Below are 19,191 nucleotides of genomic sequence, written 5' to 3'. Positions count from 1 at the left end.
GTATGTACTAGATTTTCCATGATCTTATTCAATGGTGGAGTCTGTTCCTAGTCCTGTTTCAATTTCTTATGCTCAAGAATTTTAACACCATTTAAGTCATAGCTTAATCACCCCCCCATACAACACCATAAATATTCACTTCCTCCAACATCAATTTCCATAGTTCTATACTTAATGCTATGTTCTTTGCTGCACATGTCTGATTTAGAGTTTCAGAAACCACATGATGCTCCTGTGGTCAACTCCTGCCCACAGCTGGTGTCCCCATTTGTATTAGTCATCAGCTGGAGATTCCCAGTGGTCAAGTTGAGAACTTTCACATCTCCTTTTTATACCATAGTTGAATCAGAGATTTTTCGTAGAAGTCTACATCTCAGAAAGAGGACATTCAGCCCTTTATGGCTGTGACGTTTTTATCATGCAGGAAAAGTTGACCAAAGTTCCTCATCTCTGTGTAACTAATCCTGTCAGTTCTACATTTTCAAGTTTCTATTCAACAGCTACTTTCAAATTATTACCAGAATCAGTTGCCACTATATTTTCTGCTAACATATTCCAAATCTCAGCAACTCAGTCATTTAAAAATCCCCCCCTGTTGATCTTTCCCAAGTGATTGTAAAGCTGAAAAGCTTCAAGACTGGCACTTCATCAGGAGACAGAATTTTTGTTGTGTATGTCAGCAAATACTTATCATTTTGATCATATCCACCAGGTCACCCCCATAACATTCTCTTTTACAAAGGAAAACAATTGGTGTAGATTCCCAGCCTTACCACATGACTGAGGTCCTGTAACTCTGATAATATCATATTGGTTCTGCTTTGATCCCCTCTAGGGAAATTACATCTTTTCAGAAACATGAGACAAATACTATTGCAACTTTTAAGAGACATCTGCAGAGCATAACAGGATATGGACCAAATGCTGTTAAATGGGATTAATGTAATTTGGTATTTGCTGGTCAGATTCCTGGCTGGCGCAGCAGCTATTGTGAGTGGCACGATGGCACAGTGGTCAGCACTGCTGCCTCACAGTGCCAGAGACCCAGGTTCTATTCCTGCCTCAGGCGACTGACTGTATGGAGTTTGCACATTCTCCCCGTGTCTGCGTGGGTTTCCTCTGGGTGCTCCGGTTTCCTCCCACAGTCCAAAGATGTGCAGGTCAGGTGAATTGGCCATGCTAAATTTCTGTAGTGTTAGGTGAAGGGGTAAATGTAGGGGAATGGGTCTGGGTGGGTTGCGCTTCGACGGGTCGGTGTGGACTTGTTGGACCGAAGGGCCTGTTTCCACACTAAGTAATCTAATCTATATGCATGGTTGGCGGAACGTTCTGTTCAAATGTCTTATGACTCTGAACAGTGGCAGCAATGCATATCATAACGCTCATTTTAAAGCACCTACCAAACACACAGCCTCGAGCACTTAAGAAGTACAAAGGCACCAGATGTATGGAAACACCACTATTTGCACTCTGGTATATTTCTAGTTCACACCAATGTGTTACTTGGACAGTGCTCCAAGTAACACATCAGTGTGAACTAGAAATATACCATTCCTTCTTTCAGTGCTGCTGGATCAGAGTTCTGAAACTCCCTTCCTGACAGCACTGTAGGTGTACCTGCACCAAATGTTGTACAGCATTTGGGGAAGGTGACTAACCATCAACTCCTCAAAGACAATTAAGAAGAGGTATTAAAACCAGCCTGGCCAGCAATGCTAATGTTTTTAAATGTTAGTTATTAATGTTATAATAAAAACAATGGCATAAAGTAGAAAAATCAGATCTCACAGCGTGCACATCGAGTGAATCCACGGTGAGATCATAAGGATCCATGTTGAGACTTGCAAACACCTCTCTCAGAGTCAATTTGCGTCCTTTCTTCTCCAGCACAATTCGGTCAGCCTCAGTCTTGTTGGTCTGCTGAATAAACCTCAGTAAGTGTTTCTGGCTCATGCAGGCAGCAGCGTGGATGTGGGTGTCAACCTGAAATAGGAATCTCACAGTTACAATCAGACACTAGACAGAGCAAAATGATAACAGGCATCCATAAACTGCAAATGCAAACTATTATATCACAAAAGAAACATGGATAATATACTTACTCCAATTTTTTTTAAGTTAATTTAGGGGAAGTGTCCGTCTCTGGCTCCAGTATGTATTACCCATCTCTAGTTGACCTTGAGGCGGTTATAGTGATTGTAACGAAGTCAGCCGGCTAGACCTCATAGAATATGAGTTCCCTGATTGGGAGCCCTGGCTGACAGTTAAAAAGGGGAGTGTCAGAGATTGTGCCATTCTGATATCTGACTCTGAATGGGCAGTCGGAAAGTCAAGGACTGTTCACTTGTAAATGAAGGGTGACTTGGTGATGGGATACCGGTCTTTGTGGAGTTACTTCAGTGGTGAGCTGCCTTCCTGAACTGTCACAGTCCATGTGTAAATATAGTACTTAGAGAAAAATGACTTACTTTTCTAGAGCACCTTTCACAACTTCAAGACATCACAAATTGCTTTACAGCCAATAAAAACCTTCTGAAGAACAGGCACTAGTGTCATATTGGAAGCACTGTAAATTCCCACAAACAGTGATAATCACTAATATTATCACTCAAAGTCTTTGAAGTACAACTTGAATCAAAACTTACTGACTCTGAGATGAGAGTGCTACCTACAGGACTACAGCAGATAACGTGACACTAATGCCAAGAAAGCTCAATAGTGGTTGGTTAAATTCTTCATTATCTGTTCAGGATTGTTTATACAGATTACGGTAATATGAATGAGGGACTTCATCCCACCGGATATCGCTGACCTCTGAGGCTGAAATCATGAAATGAATTCCCAGCCATCCCTAAGCATAGCAAGTATACCCTACAAACTGAGTGCTGTTTTTCTTAGCTTCTGCAGGGAAATGATTTTTAAAATTGTTTTTTGGGTTAGCTCCACTGGCATAGTCACTGAACCGGAGGGCAATAGGATATGGACTTACTGCTCCCTTGTGAGTTCCCACATCCTCCCAAACCTTCCAACTGCAGGTATTTGCCTATAGAGTAGGGAACTTCTTCATTCACCAGTTAGCCATAGAGTCATAGAGGTCTAGAACAAGGCCCTTCAGCCATTGGAGTGTGTGACAGTCGAAAACAACCATCTAACTATTCCAATCTCGTTTTCCAGCACTTGGTCCATAGCCTTGGCATCTCAATACGTTTTAAATGTTATGAGGGTTTAAAACTCTATCGTCATTACAGGATTGGGTTCCAGATTCACACACCAACTGAGTAGGGACAAATGACCTCACATCCCCTCTAAACTTCCTGCCCCTACCTTAAATCTATGGCCCCAGTTAAAGATCCCTCCATCAAGGGGTACAGTTTTTTTCTGACTGCCCTGTCTATGTCCCTCATAATTTTATACATTTGAGTTTCTGGTGCTCCATAGAAAACGACCCTTGTGTGTTCATTCTCTCTTCATAACCAGAACTCTCCAGCTCAGGCAGCATCATAGTAAACCTCCTCTGCACCCTCTCCAATGCTACCACATCCCTCCTATAAATGTGCATTTCAGAACTGCACAAAGCACTCTAGCTGTGGCCTAATGAAACTTTTATGAAGTTCCAGTGTAACCTGGCTGCTCTTAAACTCTCTGCCTCAGCTAACAAAGACAAGTATCCCACATTCCTTCTTAACCAATTTATATAGCTGCCCCGCTGTCTTAAGGGACTGGTAGACATGCACATAAAGTCCCTCTGATCCTCAGCGCTTCCCAGGATCCTTCTGTTCATCATCCATTCCCTTGTCTTGTTTGTCCTGCCCTTGTGCATCACCTCACACTTCTCTGGATTGAATTCCATTTGCCAGCCCATTTGACCAGCATATCTATATCCTCCTATAATTAAAGCTACACTCCTCACTATTTGCCAGCCCACCATGGAAAGGAGGTATAATCCCTACTGCCCCTATCTGGAAATGGGATTCAGCTTATAACTGAATATTTCATATGTTAGTCATAATGAAATATTCTAAATGCAGACTTCTCCTAGTTATGAGTAATTCCTTCATTGACAGAGCAGGACTACAAATAGGTTGTTCATCTCAGGTTCCACCCTATATTCTCTCATCTTCAGGTGCTGAAGTGTTTCATTTGTTCTTTGTTTTTATCACTTCCATCCTGAAATACGACACATGGAGATTTAAACACAAAGTTAAACGACAGTCACCAGAGTTAATGCAAAGTGATTTGCAGCTTATTCAAGTACAGACCAGAAATGCAAGGAACCGTTCCCCTGCACCCACCCAATTTCTGTAAAAATGAGGTCAAACATGGAAAACTAGACAAGTAACCATACATCTTGAAATGTTTACAGTTGCTCTGGCTTAACACTGCATTTGAAAAATAACACATCTCACAGCGCGGTGCTCCCTCAGCGCTGAGCATCCAACAGCGCAGTTCTCCCTCACTACTGACCCTCCAACAACATGGTACTCCCTCAGTAGTGACCTTCCGACAGCACAGCATTTCCTCAGCACAAACCCTCTGACAGCACAGCACACCCTCAATACTGACCTTCGACAGTGTGGCACTCCCAGAGCACTGATCCTCAGACAGTGTGGAACTCTCACAGCACTGACCCTCAGACATTGCGGCGCTCCCTCAGTACTGACCCTCCAACAGCACGGCGGTCCCTCAACACTGACTGTCTGACAGTGCAGCGCCCCTCAGTGTTAACCCTCCGACAGCGCAGCGCTCCCTCAGTACTGACCCTCCGACAATGCAGCACTCCCTCAGCACTGACCCTCCGACAATGCAGCGCTCCCTCAGCACTGACCCTCTGACAATGCAGTTCTCACTCAGCACTGACCCTCCAACACTGCAGCATTCCCTCAGTGCTGACCCTCTGACAGTGCAGCACTCCCTCAACACTGACCCTCTGACAGTGCAGTGCTCCAACAGTACTGACCCTCCGACAATGCAGCGCTCCCTCAACATTGACCCTCTGACAGTGCAGCACTCCCTCAGTGTCAACCCTTTAACAGTGCGACACTCCCTCAATACTGACCCTCCCAACAGTGCAGCGTTCCCTCAGTGCTGACCCTCTGACAGCGCAGTGCTCCCTCAACACTGACCCTTTGACAGTGCAGCACTCCCTCAACACTGACCCTCTGACAATGCAGCGCTCCATCAGTACTGACCCTCTGACAATGCGGCACTCCCTCAACACTGACCTTCTGACAGTGCAGCACTCCCTCAGTGTTAACCCTTCGACAGTGCAGGGTTCCCTCAAAACCGACCCTCTGACAGTGCAGTGCTCCCTCAACACTGACCCTCTGACAGTGCAGCGCTCCCTCAGTGTCAACCCTCCGACAGTGTAGCACTCCCTCAATAGTGACCCTCCAACACTGCAGCACTCCATCAGTACTGACCCTCTGACAATGAAGTTCTCACTCAGCACTGATCCTCCAACAGTGCAGCGTTCCCTCAGTGCTGACCCTCTGACAGTGCAGTTCCCCCTCAGTACTGAACCCTCTGACAGCGCAGTGCTCCCTCAACACTGACCCTCTGACAGTGCAGCGCTCCATCAGTACTAACCCTCCGACAATGTGGGGCTCCCTCAACACTGGCCCTCTGACAGTGCAGCACTCCGTCAGTGTCAACCCTTCGACAGTGCAGCGTTCCCTCAATATTGACCCTCCGACAATGCGACACTCCCTCAATACTGACCCTCCGACAGTGCAGCGCTCCCTCAACACTGACCCTCTGACAGTGCTGTTCTCCCTCAATACTGAACCTCTGACAGTGCGGCGCTCCCTCAGCACTGACCCTTCAACAGTGCAACACTCTCTCAATACTGACCCTCTGGCAGTGCAGCACTCCCTCAGTACTGACCCTCTGACAATGCAGCGCTCCCTCAACACTGACCCACTGACAGTGCAGCGCTCCCTCAACACTGACCCTCTGGCAGTGCGGCGCTCCCTCAATACTGACCCTCCAACAGTGCGGCACTCCCTCAATACTGACCCTCCGACAGTGCAGCGCTCCCTCAGCACTGACCCTCCAACAGTGCGGCACTCCCTCAATACTGAACCTCGGACAGTGCCGTTCTCCCTCAATACTGAACCTCTGACATTGCGGCGCTCCCTCAGCACTGACCCTTCAACAGTGCAACATTCCCTCAATACTGACCCTCTGGCAGTGCACCACTCCCTCAGTACTAGGTAGGTATGTCAGCCTGGAATTGTGCTGAAGTCTCTGCAGTGGGACTCACATTTTGAGCCGCAGCTCATACCAAGCCAATATTTGCTAATTAGGACGTCCTGAGCTCATGATTGGCACTGTTTAAATGAACGTTCATGGAATATAAGGATTTCTCCTTTAATACAGAAATTAGTATCTGCTGGATTAGAAACAGCAGCCTGATTCATTCACCACAAGTTTATCTTAAATTCTTTGCTTATTCCCCAGATGTCCACAGAAGACCTGATTAATATGAATCTTGTTCTTCCAGATGTAATCACATTCAATCATGAAGAACAAAAAATATTACTTTTAAATCACTTGCTGACAAGACTGAAATTTATTGTCAATCTCAAGATGCCTTGTGAAGGTACTGGTGGGCAGAATTATTTGAGTCTGATTCACAGACAGGGTAATAACATAACCACGGGCAAAGTTATCCTTGCTGAAGCTTATACGCAATGGGAACAATTTGGCCCGTAATACACCAGTTGAAATAATTTGGTGAATGAACAGTGTGCAATCACAACAGGGGGGGCCTGAAAAGGTCAGGATTTTTTTTTGAGAAAACTAAAAAAATTAATGATAGCTACCCCACCTCTCAAAAGCTGCACATGTCCAACTCCTTATTAAAAGAGGTGATTCCAAGTTGGAAATTTCACAGATTTGTGTAGTTTGTGGCCATTCATCCAATCTGGTCCATGCCAATGTTAATACTCCAAAAGAGCCCCCTCCCACTCCCACACCCCTTTAATCTCACTCCATTAACATATCTTCACATATATTTCTCCCTCATGTGTTTATTTAGCTTACCCTACAATGCATCTATCTAGAGTAATTTAGTCACCATCTATTACAGGGAATACCTGTTGGTGTAGAACCGCACTGAGTGTGTGTCACTGACTGGAGTGGAACTTCTGAAGCTAGTAATACATTGCCTCAACTTCTCCCTGTGGTATCAGGTTCACATCCTCCCCACTCTGGATAAAGATATTTCTCTTGAATGTCCTATGGCATTTATTGGTGACCTTCTTGCATTCTTCTAATAGCTGCACAATCTGCATGATAGGAAAGCACAGATTCTCTTCAACTATCTCAGATCATTACTGCCATGGGAAATAATATTCCTCTTTATCTATACAGATGCATTACCTTCCTAACGTTGTAGAAGTCCCGATGGGGTACACCTTTCAGCTCCCGAAGTTCTGCCATTTCGTTTAACATCTCGTGCAGGTAAAATTTTGATCCCAAGAAGTTTAGCCTCCGATGGCAGTAAGTCTTCCTGTGGAAGGAATGTCATTAGGTCTGAAATTAGATATTCAATTCAAATCCTATCTTAACAACTTTCAAGCCCACAACACCCCCCCAGCATCCCCCCCCACCACCCCCCCCCCCCCCCCGCCCCCCGACCCAAATGAAACAGTTTTTCAGTTTCTAAGTGTTCAATCAGGACCTCAATTTAAGATTGTTTCAATGCAACAAAATCTCCCCATCTTCCTCAATTGTTCAATATACAATAATGGGGTGGCAGGGAGAGATGCAGCATTCCTGCCTTGAATTTCCTGATGCAGTGTGATCAATTGTAACTCTTTCATTAGTTTAAAGCTCTAGACTTGTAATTTAAAAAGTAATACTGAGTCAAGTTAGAGTTGAATTTGATGCCTTGAATCAGCTTTGTAAGGTACTTTGGGTAATATGGTGAAAAGTGGCAAGTTCATAATGCATGATAGACACAATCAGTACCAAATTAAGACCTTCACTTATCAATGTGTGGCTGTTAGCTACTGAATCTATTGCTCTGTTCTATTCATAACTTTTCTGAACAATGCAAGCCAGTCACCAGCAGAAATCAGACAACAATCAGACTTGGACTGACAAGTAGCAGATAACATTCACAATAGAGTGCCGGGCAATGCCAACCTCCAACTAAAAACAACTAACACAGAGCATTCCGTATTGTGTTTATCCTATAATCTATTAATCTGCCCTATAATCTATCCAACACTGAGTTCTCCACCCTGTCTCTCCTACTTCTATATTGTGTCACCAACCTGCACACTGCAAAATCTACACTCAGAAGAATAACATTTTCAGAACTTTCAAAAGAAGTCATCTTTGATTAGATAAAATGTTGTATCTCCTAACAACTGCCCAATTCCTTGTTAGCTCCATAAGGAGTGAACTTACGTGGGCCCATCGGCAATCAGGGCGAGGACATGATTCAGGTCCAGAGTGAAGGTTTGCAGATCTGGGTAAGGTAGACTTTTGGGTTCATCCAGTTCCAGCATCTCCTTGTTTTCATAAACAAAGATGATTCCCTCCTTCATCCTTGCCACATATTCCAGATTGTCCGGAGCAAGACTGAGGTCATATGGATCCTCACCATCCCTGGGGGGTGGATGGAAATCTGCTCAATACAAATGGAGAGCAGTTAGCTGTAATTAACTGCATCCTATCAATAGTTTGAACAATGATAAACATGCCTTCATCTCATAAGAGCAAGGAGAAATCTCAAACTGTAACAAGCAGAATTTCTGTTTTCAAGGATGCCAAAACAAACCTCAATGTCAATACTGGTATTCATAAAGTCCAATGGTGTTAGAGTTGTTGACCAATCATGGTGATCAATCACATAATCTCAGGACCGTGAGGTTATTCATTGGCTTAGGGTAAGGCATCTATGGGTCTGATATTATAGAGTGTTTTGATTACTCAAGCCCCATTTCCTTGCTTGTCAGAATATGTCATTATCTGATTGCTAGGATTCAGGAGTTAAATCATCAGGGGAGACTGCATACAATCGTTTTGTATTCCCTGGAGTAACTGCATTATGGGTTAAGCAACATCTTGATTTTAATGTTCTTGTCCTTGATTTCAAATCCCTCCATGGCCTCACAACGTTTTATCTCTAGAACTTTCTCCAGTCTCACAACCAACATTTCCTTTGAGAACATTAGAAATAGGAGCAAAAATAGGACATTCAGCCCCTCAAGTCTGTCCCACCATTCTGTAAGGTCATGACTGATCTGCCCCAGGTTTCAATTCCTCTTTCATGCCAGTTCTTCATAGGCTTCAACTCCTCAATATTTCAAAAAGCTATCTGCCTCCTTAAATACTTTCAATGAACTAGTCTCTCTAGGATAGAGAATTCCAGAAATTCACTACCCTCTGATGGCACAAATTCCTTTGCATCTCAGTTTCAAATGAGTTTCCCCTTATTCTGAAATTAGGTTTCCTTCAGGCCGTGGCCTATTCATTCAAATTGATGACTTCTTTAACCTATTTTACACTGCTACACACTGTGGTTACTTAAAAGAGCCAATTTGTGCTCGGGTCTGATAGCAAGCTCTGGATTGCTGCACAGCGTAGGAGGAACCATTGCCTACAACCCCCTGAGATCTCTAAGATAAGGGGAGAGGATGGGTAGATGGGGTTGTGGGATTTGGTGGGAGTTTGGACAAGTGGTAAGCACTTGTATAAGCTGAACAGGGCTTGTGGACCTCATCAATTTTGCCAGTTGCTAAGAGATCTTCTGCAAAGTCTATATGAGAGTCTCACTGGTTAAAACTAGAAGCAATAAATATTCATATACTTTACATGCTGTTACTTTATTTTTACTTATGTCAAAGTCAAAACTTAAGTTTTATGAAGCATTTTTGTACATTAACTGGTTATAATGCTCAGATTTCACATCAGTGGCTGGGATTTTGCCACAATAAAAATTGTTAAATTGGCGCTCGTATCGTGTTCTACTTCCATTCTACACAACCTCTACCTCAATCCAATGACACAAAGATACACTCATGAATATACACACATGAAACCATCCTCTTAAATGCATGCAAATATACAGCCATACACTGAAATAGACATTCTCAACGTGCATGCACTCTTCCCAATACTGACACTTAAAGGTTCTCTAATATAATGAACATCAAGATAGACTGACTCAAATACATAGACACAAGCACACCCATACCCTCCATAAATGCATGCATACACACATACAATTCAAATCCACGTACCTGGTAAAACTTCATCTTCCTCTAGCCATTGATCATTTTCGATTGATTGTAGGTACTGGCCTGTTGTTCTGGGGAAGAGCTGGTAGGCAAGACGCATGTACTTCTTACGAATGAACAGGGCTTTGATCAGGCCTCTGGCAGCGTGTTCATAGTCCTCGACAGTGATCTGGGTAAGACAGTATTGGACAGAACTCGTTAAGCTTTTCTTTCCCCCTACCCGCCCCCGCCTCCATTTTGAAGTCTAGACTTAACTTCTACTCCAATTTCTCAGCACTTTCTCAGCACCTCCTAGGCTGTACAAGTCCTCACCTCCCCCAGTCTTCCCAGTTCTGCACTAGGCCCACTGGCCTTAAATTCCAAGTTTGCATTGCACAAGGCAAGGGAAAGTAAGGTGGGAAGGGGTTCTTGTTGAGCATAAAGTTGAACAGTGTGGCCCTGGAAAAGCACAGCAGGTCAGGCAGCATCTGAGGAGCAGAAGAATCGACATCTCGGGCATAAGACCTTCATCAGGAATGGCTCCTCAGATGCTGCCTGACCTGCTGTGCTTTTCCAGGGCCACACTTTTCGACTCTAATCTCCAGTACCTGCAGTCCTCACTTTCTCCTTGTCAAGCATAAATTCTCACTACACGCTGAATGGCCTGTTCTGTGCTCTAAAACAATGGTTACCATTGAAATATCAAATAGTTGCAAAAATTCATCTTGCTCACTAATGTCCTTTGGGGAGGGAAATCTGTCATCCTAACTAAGACATACCCACAGCAATGTGATTGACTAAAAATCTGCTTCTCTGGAAATGCTCAGCAAGATATTCAGTTGTGTTCAAGAAGTTACTTTATCTCCATCCTCTTCTCCACTTTCTTGAGGGAAATTAAGGATTGGCAAGCCTTAACAGAAATGCTCACATCCTAATTTTGAATAAATGGATATATCTTATATAATTCTACATAAAGTCTGTTCTGATATAACATGATAGCCCTGTTCCGATGTGATCCTGCATTATAAGAAAATCACATAATAGCAGTACCATTTAAACCAATGGAACTGGAATTGCGTTATAGCCAATACAGATGAGGAAAGGTCATGTTCTTCAAATGATGGTCTAAATTCTTCAATTGCGTTATAAACAACTCGCGTTGAAGAAACGCACTTTATAGCAGAACCGCCTGTAACCCCTACTTGTTGATTTATCTTGTTGCCTCTTTTGTACCCCACTAAAAAGTTCTTACTGCATTTGCACAGAAGGAATAATAATTGACTTGTACACTGTGGTTATTTCATTCAAGATTAAAACTGCTAACATTTAGAGATGGCAATTGGCACATAAGATACCAGTTACACAGTCCACGGGGAGGGATCCTTTAGACGAATGGAAATTGTTAACCCACTGTCTTAAAAAATGCTCAGAGTTTGGTAGAAGGGATGGTAGAAGGACAAAGCTGTTTATATACATTCACAGCATATGGGTAGCATTGATAAGACTATATACATAATCGCCTTAACGCAGGTGCTAACTGGGCCATGTCAGAGGGCAGTTAAGATCAGCCACACTGCTGAGTCTGGAGACACACGTGTGCCAGACAGGATAAGGATCATAGAATCCCTACAGTGTATAAGCAGGCCGTTCAGCATTTAAATCCACACCAGCCATCCAAAGAGTATCCCATCCAGACCCACAACCCAACCCTATCCCTGTAACCCTGCATTTCCCATGGTTAACCCACGTAGCCTATACGTCCCTGACTATGCTGGACAATTCAGCACAGTCAATCCACCTAACTTGCACATCTTTAGACTGTGGGAGGAAACCGGAGCACCCGGAGGAAGTCCACTCAGACAGAGAGATGGTCCAACTCCACAGAGACGGCCGCTCGAGGGTGGAATTGAAATCAGGTCCCTGGCATGGTGAGGCACCAATGCTAACCACTGAGCCATGTGGCATCCCAAAATGTTTGAAGAAGTCCTTTGCTGATTTCCTTTCCTATACATTAGTGTCCAAAGTTCATCACCAGAATCCAGCAGGTCACCATTACTGATACTAGACTTTTATATCAGATTAATTTAATACACTGAATTCAATTCACAGTTGTGGTGGGATTTGAATTCCCATTTTTGGTTTATTAGTCTGGTAACATAACCAGTAAATGGGACAAGGCTAGAAAGGGTCCAGACTGTTTCTCAATCTTTTGGACTGACCTTGAGTTACATTTCACTCGGAGTGAACTGTGAAGAGATAAAATGAAATGAAGTAAAGTAAAAATAATAAGATTAAAAACCTTATAGAACAATCAATGAACATATTGTTCTATTGTAGGCAGAACAGTGGTACATCAACTCTGATTCTCACTCCACAGATGCTGCTCGACCTGTAAAGTAGTTCAAATTTTATTTCAGGTTTTAAGAAGCACCGTATATGGAGGAGAGGTAAGGAGGGAATTTCAGAGCTCAGACCCCAAGCAACTGAAGGCCTGGCCACTAATAGTGGACGCTTAAAGGCCCAAAAGTGACGGAGCACAGATATCTTGGACAGTTGTTCAGCTAGAGGATTTCACTCAGATAGGGAGGAATAAAACCCAAAGGGATTTGAGAAAAAATGGATGAGAATTGTAAAATCAACTGTAGTGATGTGTTCATTACCCCTGCACAGTAGTCTCCAGTAATGGTCACTCGCTGAAATTCAGGCACGTCATAGGGCAGTTGTATTCCAAACAAAGGAACACTCTGAATGGGTGTCTGTGGAGTCAAAGATGGGGAATCCACCACTGAGAAAGTCACATCAGGAGTTGGGATCTGCAAGGACAACGAATGGGATCGTATCAGCCTGAGGCTCTTCTTTCTGGGAAAAGAGAAGTTTGGAGAGATACAGGAAATACGATTGAGGTCTTCTATTCTCTAAAAACCAAATCGTCACAAGTAAAGTTGATCAAAATCAATAATCTACTACAATATTCAGAGTGGGAGAGTATTTATTGAAAATGTAATACTGAGAGAAAAAAAATCAGACTTGGATCAAGAGACAAATTACCAACAGGCTTTATCATGTAGCAGCTTTAATGTCGTGTAATTAGCAAAGAAAAACTGGACATTGAGTCAAATTAGGGGACATTAAGACAGATGCGCAAGAGAGTCTAAAAGAAGCCGGGAGGAAAGGAAATTTAAGGAGGGAATTCCAGGCAGCTGAAGGAATCACCTGCAAACAGAGCAGCAACTAAGATCAGAGAGATTAGAATTAGAGAAGCGCAAGAATCACAGAGTGTTCGCAGGGGTGGGGGGAGGCAGGAGACATTACTGAGATTAGCCAAGAGCAAGGCTGTGGAGTAACTTGAAACAATTGAGGTGTTGTCAGATTGGGACCTATTGTAGATCAGCAAACTGTGTGCTAAGGAAAAGGGGTGGACCTTTTCTTTAAAAAAGTGAAACTTTAAATGTTTTTCTCCCTTTATGATGTGGAGGGATAACAACATCAGAAGTAGGAGCAGGAGTAGGCCATCTGGCCCTTCAAGCCTGCTCCCCCATTCAATAAGATCATGGCTGATCTTGTTGTGGCCTCAGTCCCACTTACCCGCCCTCCTTAATTCCTTTACTGTTCAAAAATTTATCTATTTTAGCTTTGAAAGCATTTACTGAGGAAGCCTCAACTACTTCACTGGGCAGGGAATTCCATAGATTACAACCCTCTGAGTGAAGAAGTTCCTCCTCAATTCAGTCTTAAATCTGCTCCCCCTAATTTTGAGGCTATGCCCTCTTGTCCTAGTTTGAGCTTGAGCTGGAAGAGTCACTGCAACTCTGCCCCATCTTTTAGAAGGGAATTTAAAGAATGTATGAGCTAGATAAAAAGCTCTAGAGCAGGCTTGTCCATAAGGCAGCCCACTGGCTCTATGTCACCCCTCAAGCCGTATTCAAAATACAGGCCACTAGGGAATCCAGAAGCAGCAAGTATTGAAAAAAAACAGCCTGTGATTGGAGGAGCTGTGTACAGCACAACATGAGCAGTTTGACTCAGTCAGGAGGCTTTCTGACAGGCACTGGCTTAGGGAGAATTGATAAGACAGTGAGGCTACTGCCGGTGTCAGAGATGGGGTGTAAGTGTTAGGCAAACTGTCAGTGAGGGAAGCAAGTGGGTGAGAGTTGTGTGGGTGACAAGAGAGTGGCCATGCTCATAGATGGTGTGAGATTGACTGCAGGGTGAATGGGTGAGCAATTGGTGGAGGACAAGTGAATGAGAGAGTGACTAAGGGGGAGGGGCGCATGACTGAGTGAGTGAGTTAGAATGAGCTGGACACTCACCTTTCCCTCCTCCTCCCTCCCCAGAAATGTATCCACATAACAGACTGGGAGAAATGGGAAAATCCCTTCTCACCCCCAGCTCAGATTGTGCCCCACAAGTGGTGAACCAAGGCCAATGTTAACTAAAGCCAATTCCGTAACTGAGGCCCAGTTCCAATCCCTTTCGCAGGTAATCAGGATTTAGGTCCAATCGCTTTGTCCCTCTACCTTTGTTTCTTAACCAAAAGGGCAAAAAAAATTATTTCAGTTAGCTCTGCTGCTTGGCACATTTTAATTGCCTTTACTTATTAATAACTCATTTATTTAAAATATCATTTTATTGCTTTGGACATTTTTTTTCTCTTAAATTAATGTTTGCGGTTGTGGCAAAGTTTACTTTTTTTAGAAAATTGCCACCAACTCCCATGTGAGAGAAAAAATGAAATGTAGCCCCTGTCCCCATACAAAAATGTTTGGACAGTCCTGTCAAGATTCTGTAGAAGCCTCCCCTACATTGTGACATCAGACACTCCCTTGACAAGTACAGGTGAGTTAGATAGAGAGTAAAAGTTTCATTTATACTGTGCCTTTGGAAACTCTCTTGATAGATGCATCACAGACAAAAAGCAAAGTTCCTTCTGCACTGTTTCCATCCAATATTTAAGGGTCAGGTATAACACAGGATTAAATAAAGTAAAGCATCCTCTATCATTTATCAAATGTTGAGAGAATAATAACAACTAGGATTGTTTGGATTAAACCACAGAAGGGGACGGGGAAATGTAATGAGAGTTCAAAGTAATGAATGATTTTGAATATTAAATTCTAAGAAATGATTCCACTGGTAGAAATGTCAATAGCCAGAGGACACACAGTCAAGATAATTAGCAAAAGTACCAGAGGGGTGGTCTATTTGTATGCAATTACCTGAAATGGAGAGATTCAATAGTTAACTTTTAAAAGGAAATTATATAAATACTTAAAGGGAACTATATTTACAAAACTGCGGGGGAACAGCAAGCGAGAGGAGCTAATTAGCCCCATCCAAGTGCCAGCACCAGTACAATAGTTAATGGCCCCCTTTAATGTTGTCATGCCCCTTCGAAAATGTATAAGAAGTTGTTTTTTTCTCCTCCAATATTCCTTGCGCAGGGTCAACTGGGATCATTTATTGATAAAAGTAGAAGTTGCTGAAAAAGCTCAGCAGGGCTGACAGCATCTGCAAAGAGAAATCAAAGTTCATGCTTTGGATTCAGTGACCCGAGTTCTGAGGAAGGGTCACTGGACCTGAAACATTAACTTTGATTTCTCTTCACAGATGGTGCCAGAACTGCTGTGCTTTTCCAGCAACTTCTGATTATGTTTCTCATTTACAACATCCACAGTTCTGGACAATCAAGGGCCAACCTCTTTGCAGTGGTCTCTGATTGCTGTTCAGCAATTTCCTTCTGTAGCTCCCTCTCTGTGGCCTCCTTTTTACCAATCGGGCAGTCTTCGGCAATGTCAAACAAAGACAGTGCATCCTTGGTGTCCTCCTCACGTAGGGCAGAAGCAAACACCTTCTCTGCTATAATTCGAACTTGCTCATCCTCCTCTGTCTGTGCTACCTTTGGGAATTGTCTGGGCATTTCAGCTGCGGAGGGAACAAAATATGATTGTTGTTTATATTGTAACAGAGTCATTAGAACATCCTTCACTCTTGTATTTACTACTTCAGTCAAACTGAAGTGAATGCCCCTCATAAGAGGTGCCAGCTTAGGGTCAATGATTAATTGAAAATCCCTGGTCAAGTTAACTGATCACATCCAGGCACTCCAAATGGGAGTAAACTTGGCTTCTATTCCCTGGAATGTGGAAGATTGAAGTATTTAGGCTTTTGAAAGTAATTGATGGGGCAGATATAAAGAAAACTACTTTGCTGGTGTGGGGGTGGGGGGTTTCCAAGTTAGAGTTGGGCTATTCAGGAGACAAGTTAGAAAATACATCTCACACAAGATATGGTACAAGCATGAAATTCTATCTCACAAAAGTGAGAAGATGGGAACTCAAAGTAACAATTGTAAATCAGAGATTGAGTTTTACTGGTCAAGTTTATTAAGAATGGAGAGCCAAGGCAAGTATATGATACAGATCAGCTATGGTTTAAATTGTGAAATGCTTGTGTGATGATGCTGTTCCTTTAACAAGGTTATGTTGTCCTGGGATTTTTCAAGAGGGGTTGTGAAAGGCAAAAGTTCCAATTTGTCTGGGTTTCAGGACTTAGACAGTATCTGTTAGCCATTGGCAAAGGCAACAATCAGAGAAAAAAGGCTTTTAGGTTTTGTTTTAAAATACTCATACAATGAAAGAGGAGTGGCCAGTTCTTCCAGTTCAGGGGTCTTTTGGTTTGACTTGGTTTTAGCAAGCAGTCTGTTAAAAACTTGCAATGACAGAGAAACAGCTACTGTGAAAAGAGGTTCAATGCTTCAGCAAATGATCCCTGGTTGATCCTTTCTCTCTAACATCTCTCCTGTAAGAACCTGGGTTTGAATTGACCTTTTTTAAACAGATTCTGTTATGGATCTGGTCAGACCCCCTTAAAATATTTTAAGAAGGTAGCCCAGACCTTAACCTTATTAGTTGTTTTAGACAAATGTAAGGTGGATATTCCAGGAGTGATTCAGCTGGCTCAACCACTCAGTTTTAAACAAAACAAGTTATTTACAAACTACTGAATGAAACACAAATAGAAGAGAACAGAATATAGAATAACTTAACATATCTGAAAACCCAACCAACTCTATCACAACTTAATGATGTAACATCCCCATAAACACACCCCTTGGCAAAAAAAGCTAAATTCAACATAATCTTGTTATAGGAGCAGCACTGTCACACTATTGAGGGGGTTGAATAGCCTACTTTAATACTATGTTACGAAGGGTAAGAGGAACATCCTGGAATTTTCCTTAATAGAATCAGGGTTTTACATGTGATTTGTTAGAGTTCATGATTACTTATTGATTTATCTTTGGTAATAAAAATATGCTTAACTGTCAAAAAATTCATTACGAAAGGTGGGACAACAAAGACAAATAATTTGCAAGAGCCCTTTATTGCCAACGTATAACACAATCAGGAGAGAGGGAAGGATGGCCTGTTTTCATGGTGACAATCTAATAGGATATTAAGTACTTCACAAGACAACTTTATTCAGTTGCTAAAGTCAGTGGGCTTAATTTCTGAAGAAGCTCTACAACACAGACCTAATGAGCTGAACAGCCTCCCACGTTGTACTTTTCTGTAATTCTATGATATTGAATTTGCTATTTATTTATACACAGTTCACTATCAGAAGACCATACAGTATTTCCAGACTTTTTTATTTGATTTGATTTATTACTGTCATGTATCTAGGTACAATGAAAGTTTTTTGTTTTGCATGCAGGACAGGCAGATTGTACCATATAAAGTGCATTAGGGTTATGGAAGAGAATTACAATGTTACGGATGCAGAGAAGGTGCACAACGAATGAGATTAACATTAAGTTTAAAATTTGAGGGGTCCATTCAGAAGTCTAATAACAGCAGGAAGAAGCTTTTCTTGAATTTGTTGTGAACTGTGTTTAAGCTTTTGTATCTTTTACCCAATGGAAGAGGTTTAGAAGAGATTTTTCTGAGGTGAGAAGGGTCCTTGATTATGCTGGCTAACTTTCCGAGGCAGGAGAAGTATAGATGGAGTCAATGGATGGGAGGTTGGCTTATAGTTTTGATACCTCCCAGTTAGTGCTATTACAGCTTAGGCACACAGCATTCCACTTAACCACAAATTATATTACACTGACACAGTTATAACCCCAAATATTTGAAACCAAGTGACACCATTTTGCATCTTTGGTTAATCCTAGAAAAATATCAAACTCGTCCCATTGACAACCGCCCCCCCCCCCCCGACTCATAATTCTGAATCAATCCCAAACTCATCCCACTGTCCTACTCTCCCTGTGTCAAAAGCAAAGAAATCCCAGTGACCTGCCCTCTCAGTTCTGTATAAATCAAACTAATCCCACAGTTTCACTATCTCTGAAAAGCTATAGATCATTCCCAAATTAACTGCCCCATTGCACTGTACCAATCTCAAACTAATCCCATTGGTCGACTCTGCCTCCAAACCCTTTATTAATACAATGGAGTCTGTCTCAACTATTCCCTGTTGTAAAGTATTCTGTGCTTCAACAATCCTCTGTGTTAAGACAATCTCCTAATTCCTATTCTTATTCACTTCTTTCACCACTCGCTCTTCCAGGGGAAATGATCCCACGTCATCACGTGAAATGTGACATACACATTCTCGATTAGAATACAAACTGCGGTCAACTTAATATGGCAGGAGGCTCCTGTGGAGCATAAACAGAAGTGGACCAGTTCGCTCAAATGGCCTGGTTCTGTGCTGTAAATACTGCGACGGACAGCAGCTGGATTTCTAAGACTTTGGTTTGCTTTGTTTGGAGATACACATTATCATTGAGTATGGGAGAAATTTCTCAGGCATGGCTTGGAATCTTTAAACTAAGCTAACTATAGAATTGAGAAGGACAGGTCTAGGTCAGACTGTGCAATCATAACGGGGGGAGGCCAGTGAGAGCTGTTTAAACCATCCCTTGTTCTTTCCCCATAGCCATACAAATTCT

General features: G+C 42.6%; 1 protein-coding gene across 5 annotated transcripts in view; it reads right to left on the bottom strand.

Moving 5' to 3' along the window:
- Positions 1–19,191, bottom strand: part of ampd3a (adenosine monophosphate deaminase 3a) — a 48,474-nt gene that overhangs the window by 27,022 nt on the left and 2,261 nt on the right. For all 5 annotated transcript variants that reach the window (XM_072592449.1, XM_072592450.1, XM_072592448.1 and 2 more), the window contains 6 exons: positions 15,929–16,154; positions 12,893–13,091; positions 10,257–10,422; positions 8,419–8,638; positions 7,384–7,513; positions 1,789–1,983 (listed from right to left, as the gene is read on the bottom strand). In XM_072592449.1, the coding sequence (XP_072448550.1) occupies positions 1,789–1,983; positions 7,384–7,513; positions 8,419–8,638; positions 10,257–10,422; positions 12,893–13,091; positions 15,929–16,149 (1,131 nt within the window). In that variant the 5' untranslated portion in view covers positions 16,150–16,154. The remainder of the gene's footprint in view (positions 1–1,788; positions 1,984–7,383; positions 7,514–8,418; positions 8,639–10,256; positions 10,423–12,892; positions 13,092–15,928; positions 16,155–19,191) is intronic.

This window comes from Chiloscyllium punctatum, chromosome 22 (assembly GCF_047496795.1).
Source record: "Chiloscyllium punctatum isolate Juve2018m chromosome 22, sChiPun1.3, whole genome shotgun sequence".
In the NCBI taxonomy this organism is placed as follows: Eukaryota; Metazoa; Chordata; class Chondrichthyes; order Orectolobiformes; family Hemiscylliidae; genus Chiloscyllium; species Chiloscyllium punctatum.
This window is presented reverse-complemented; position numbering and strand designations above follow the sequence as displayed.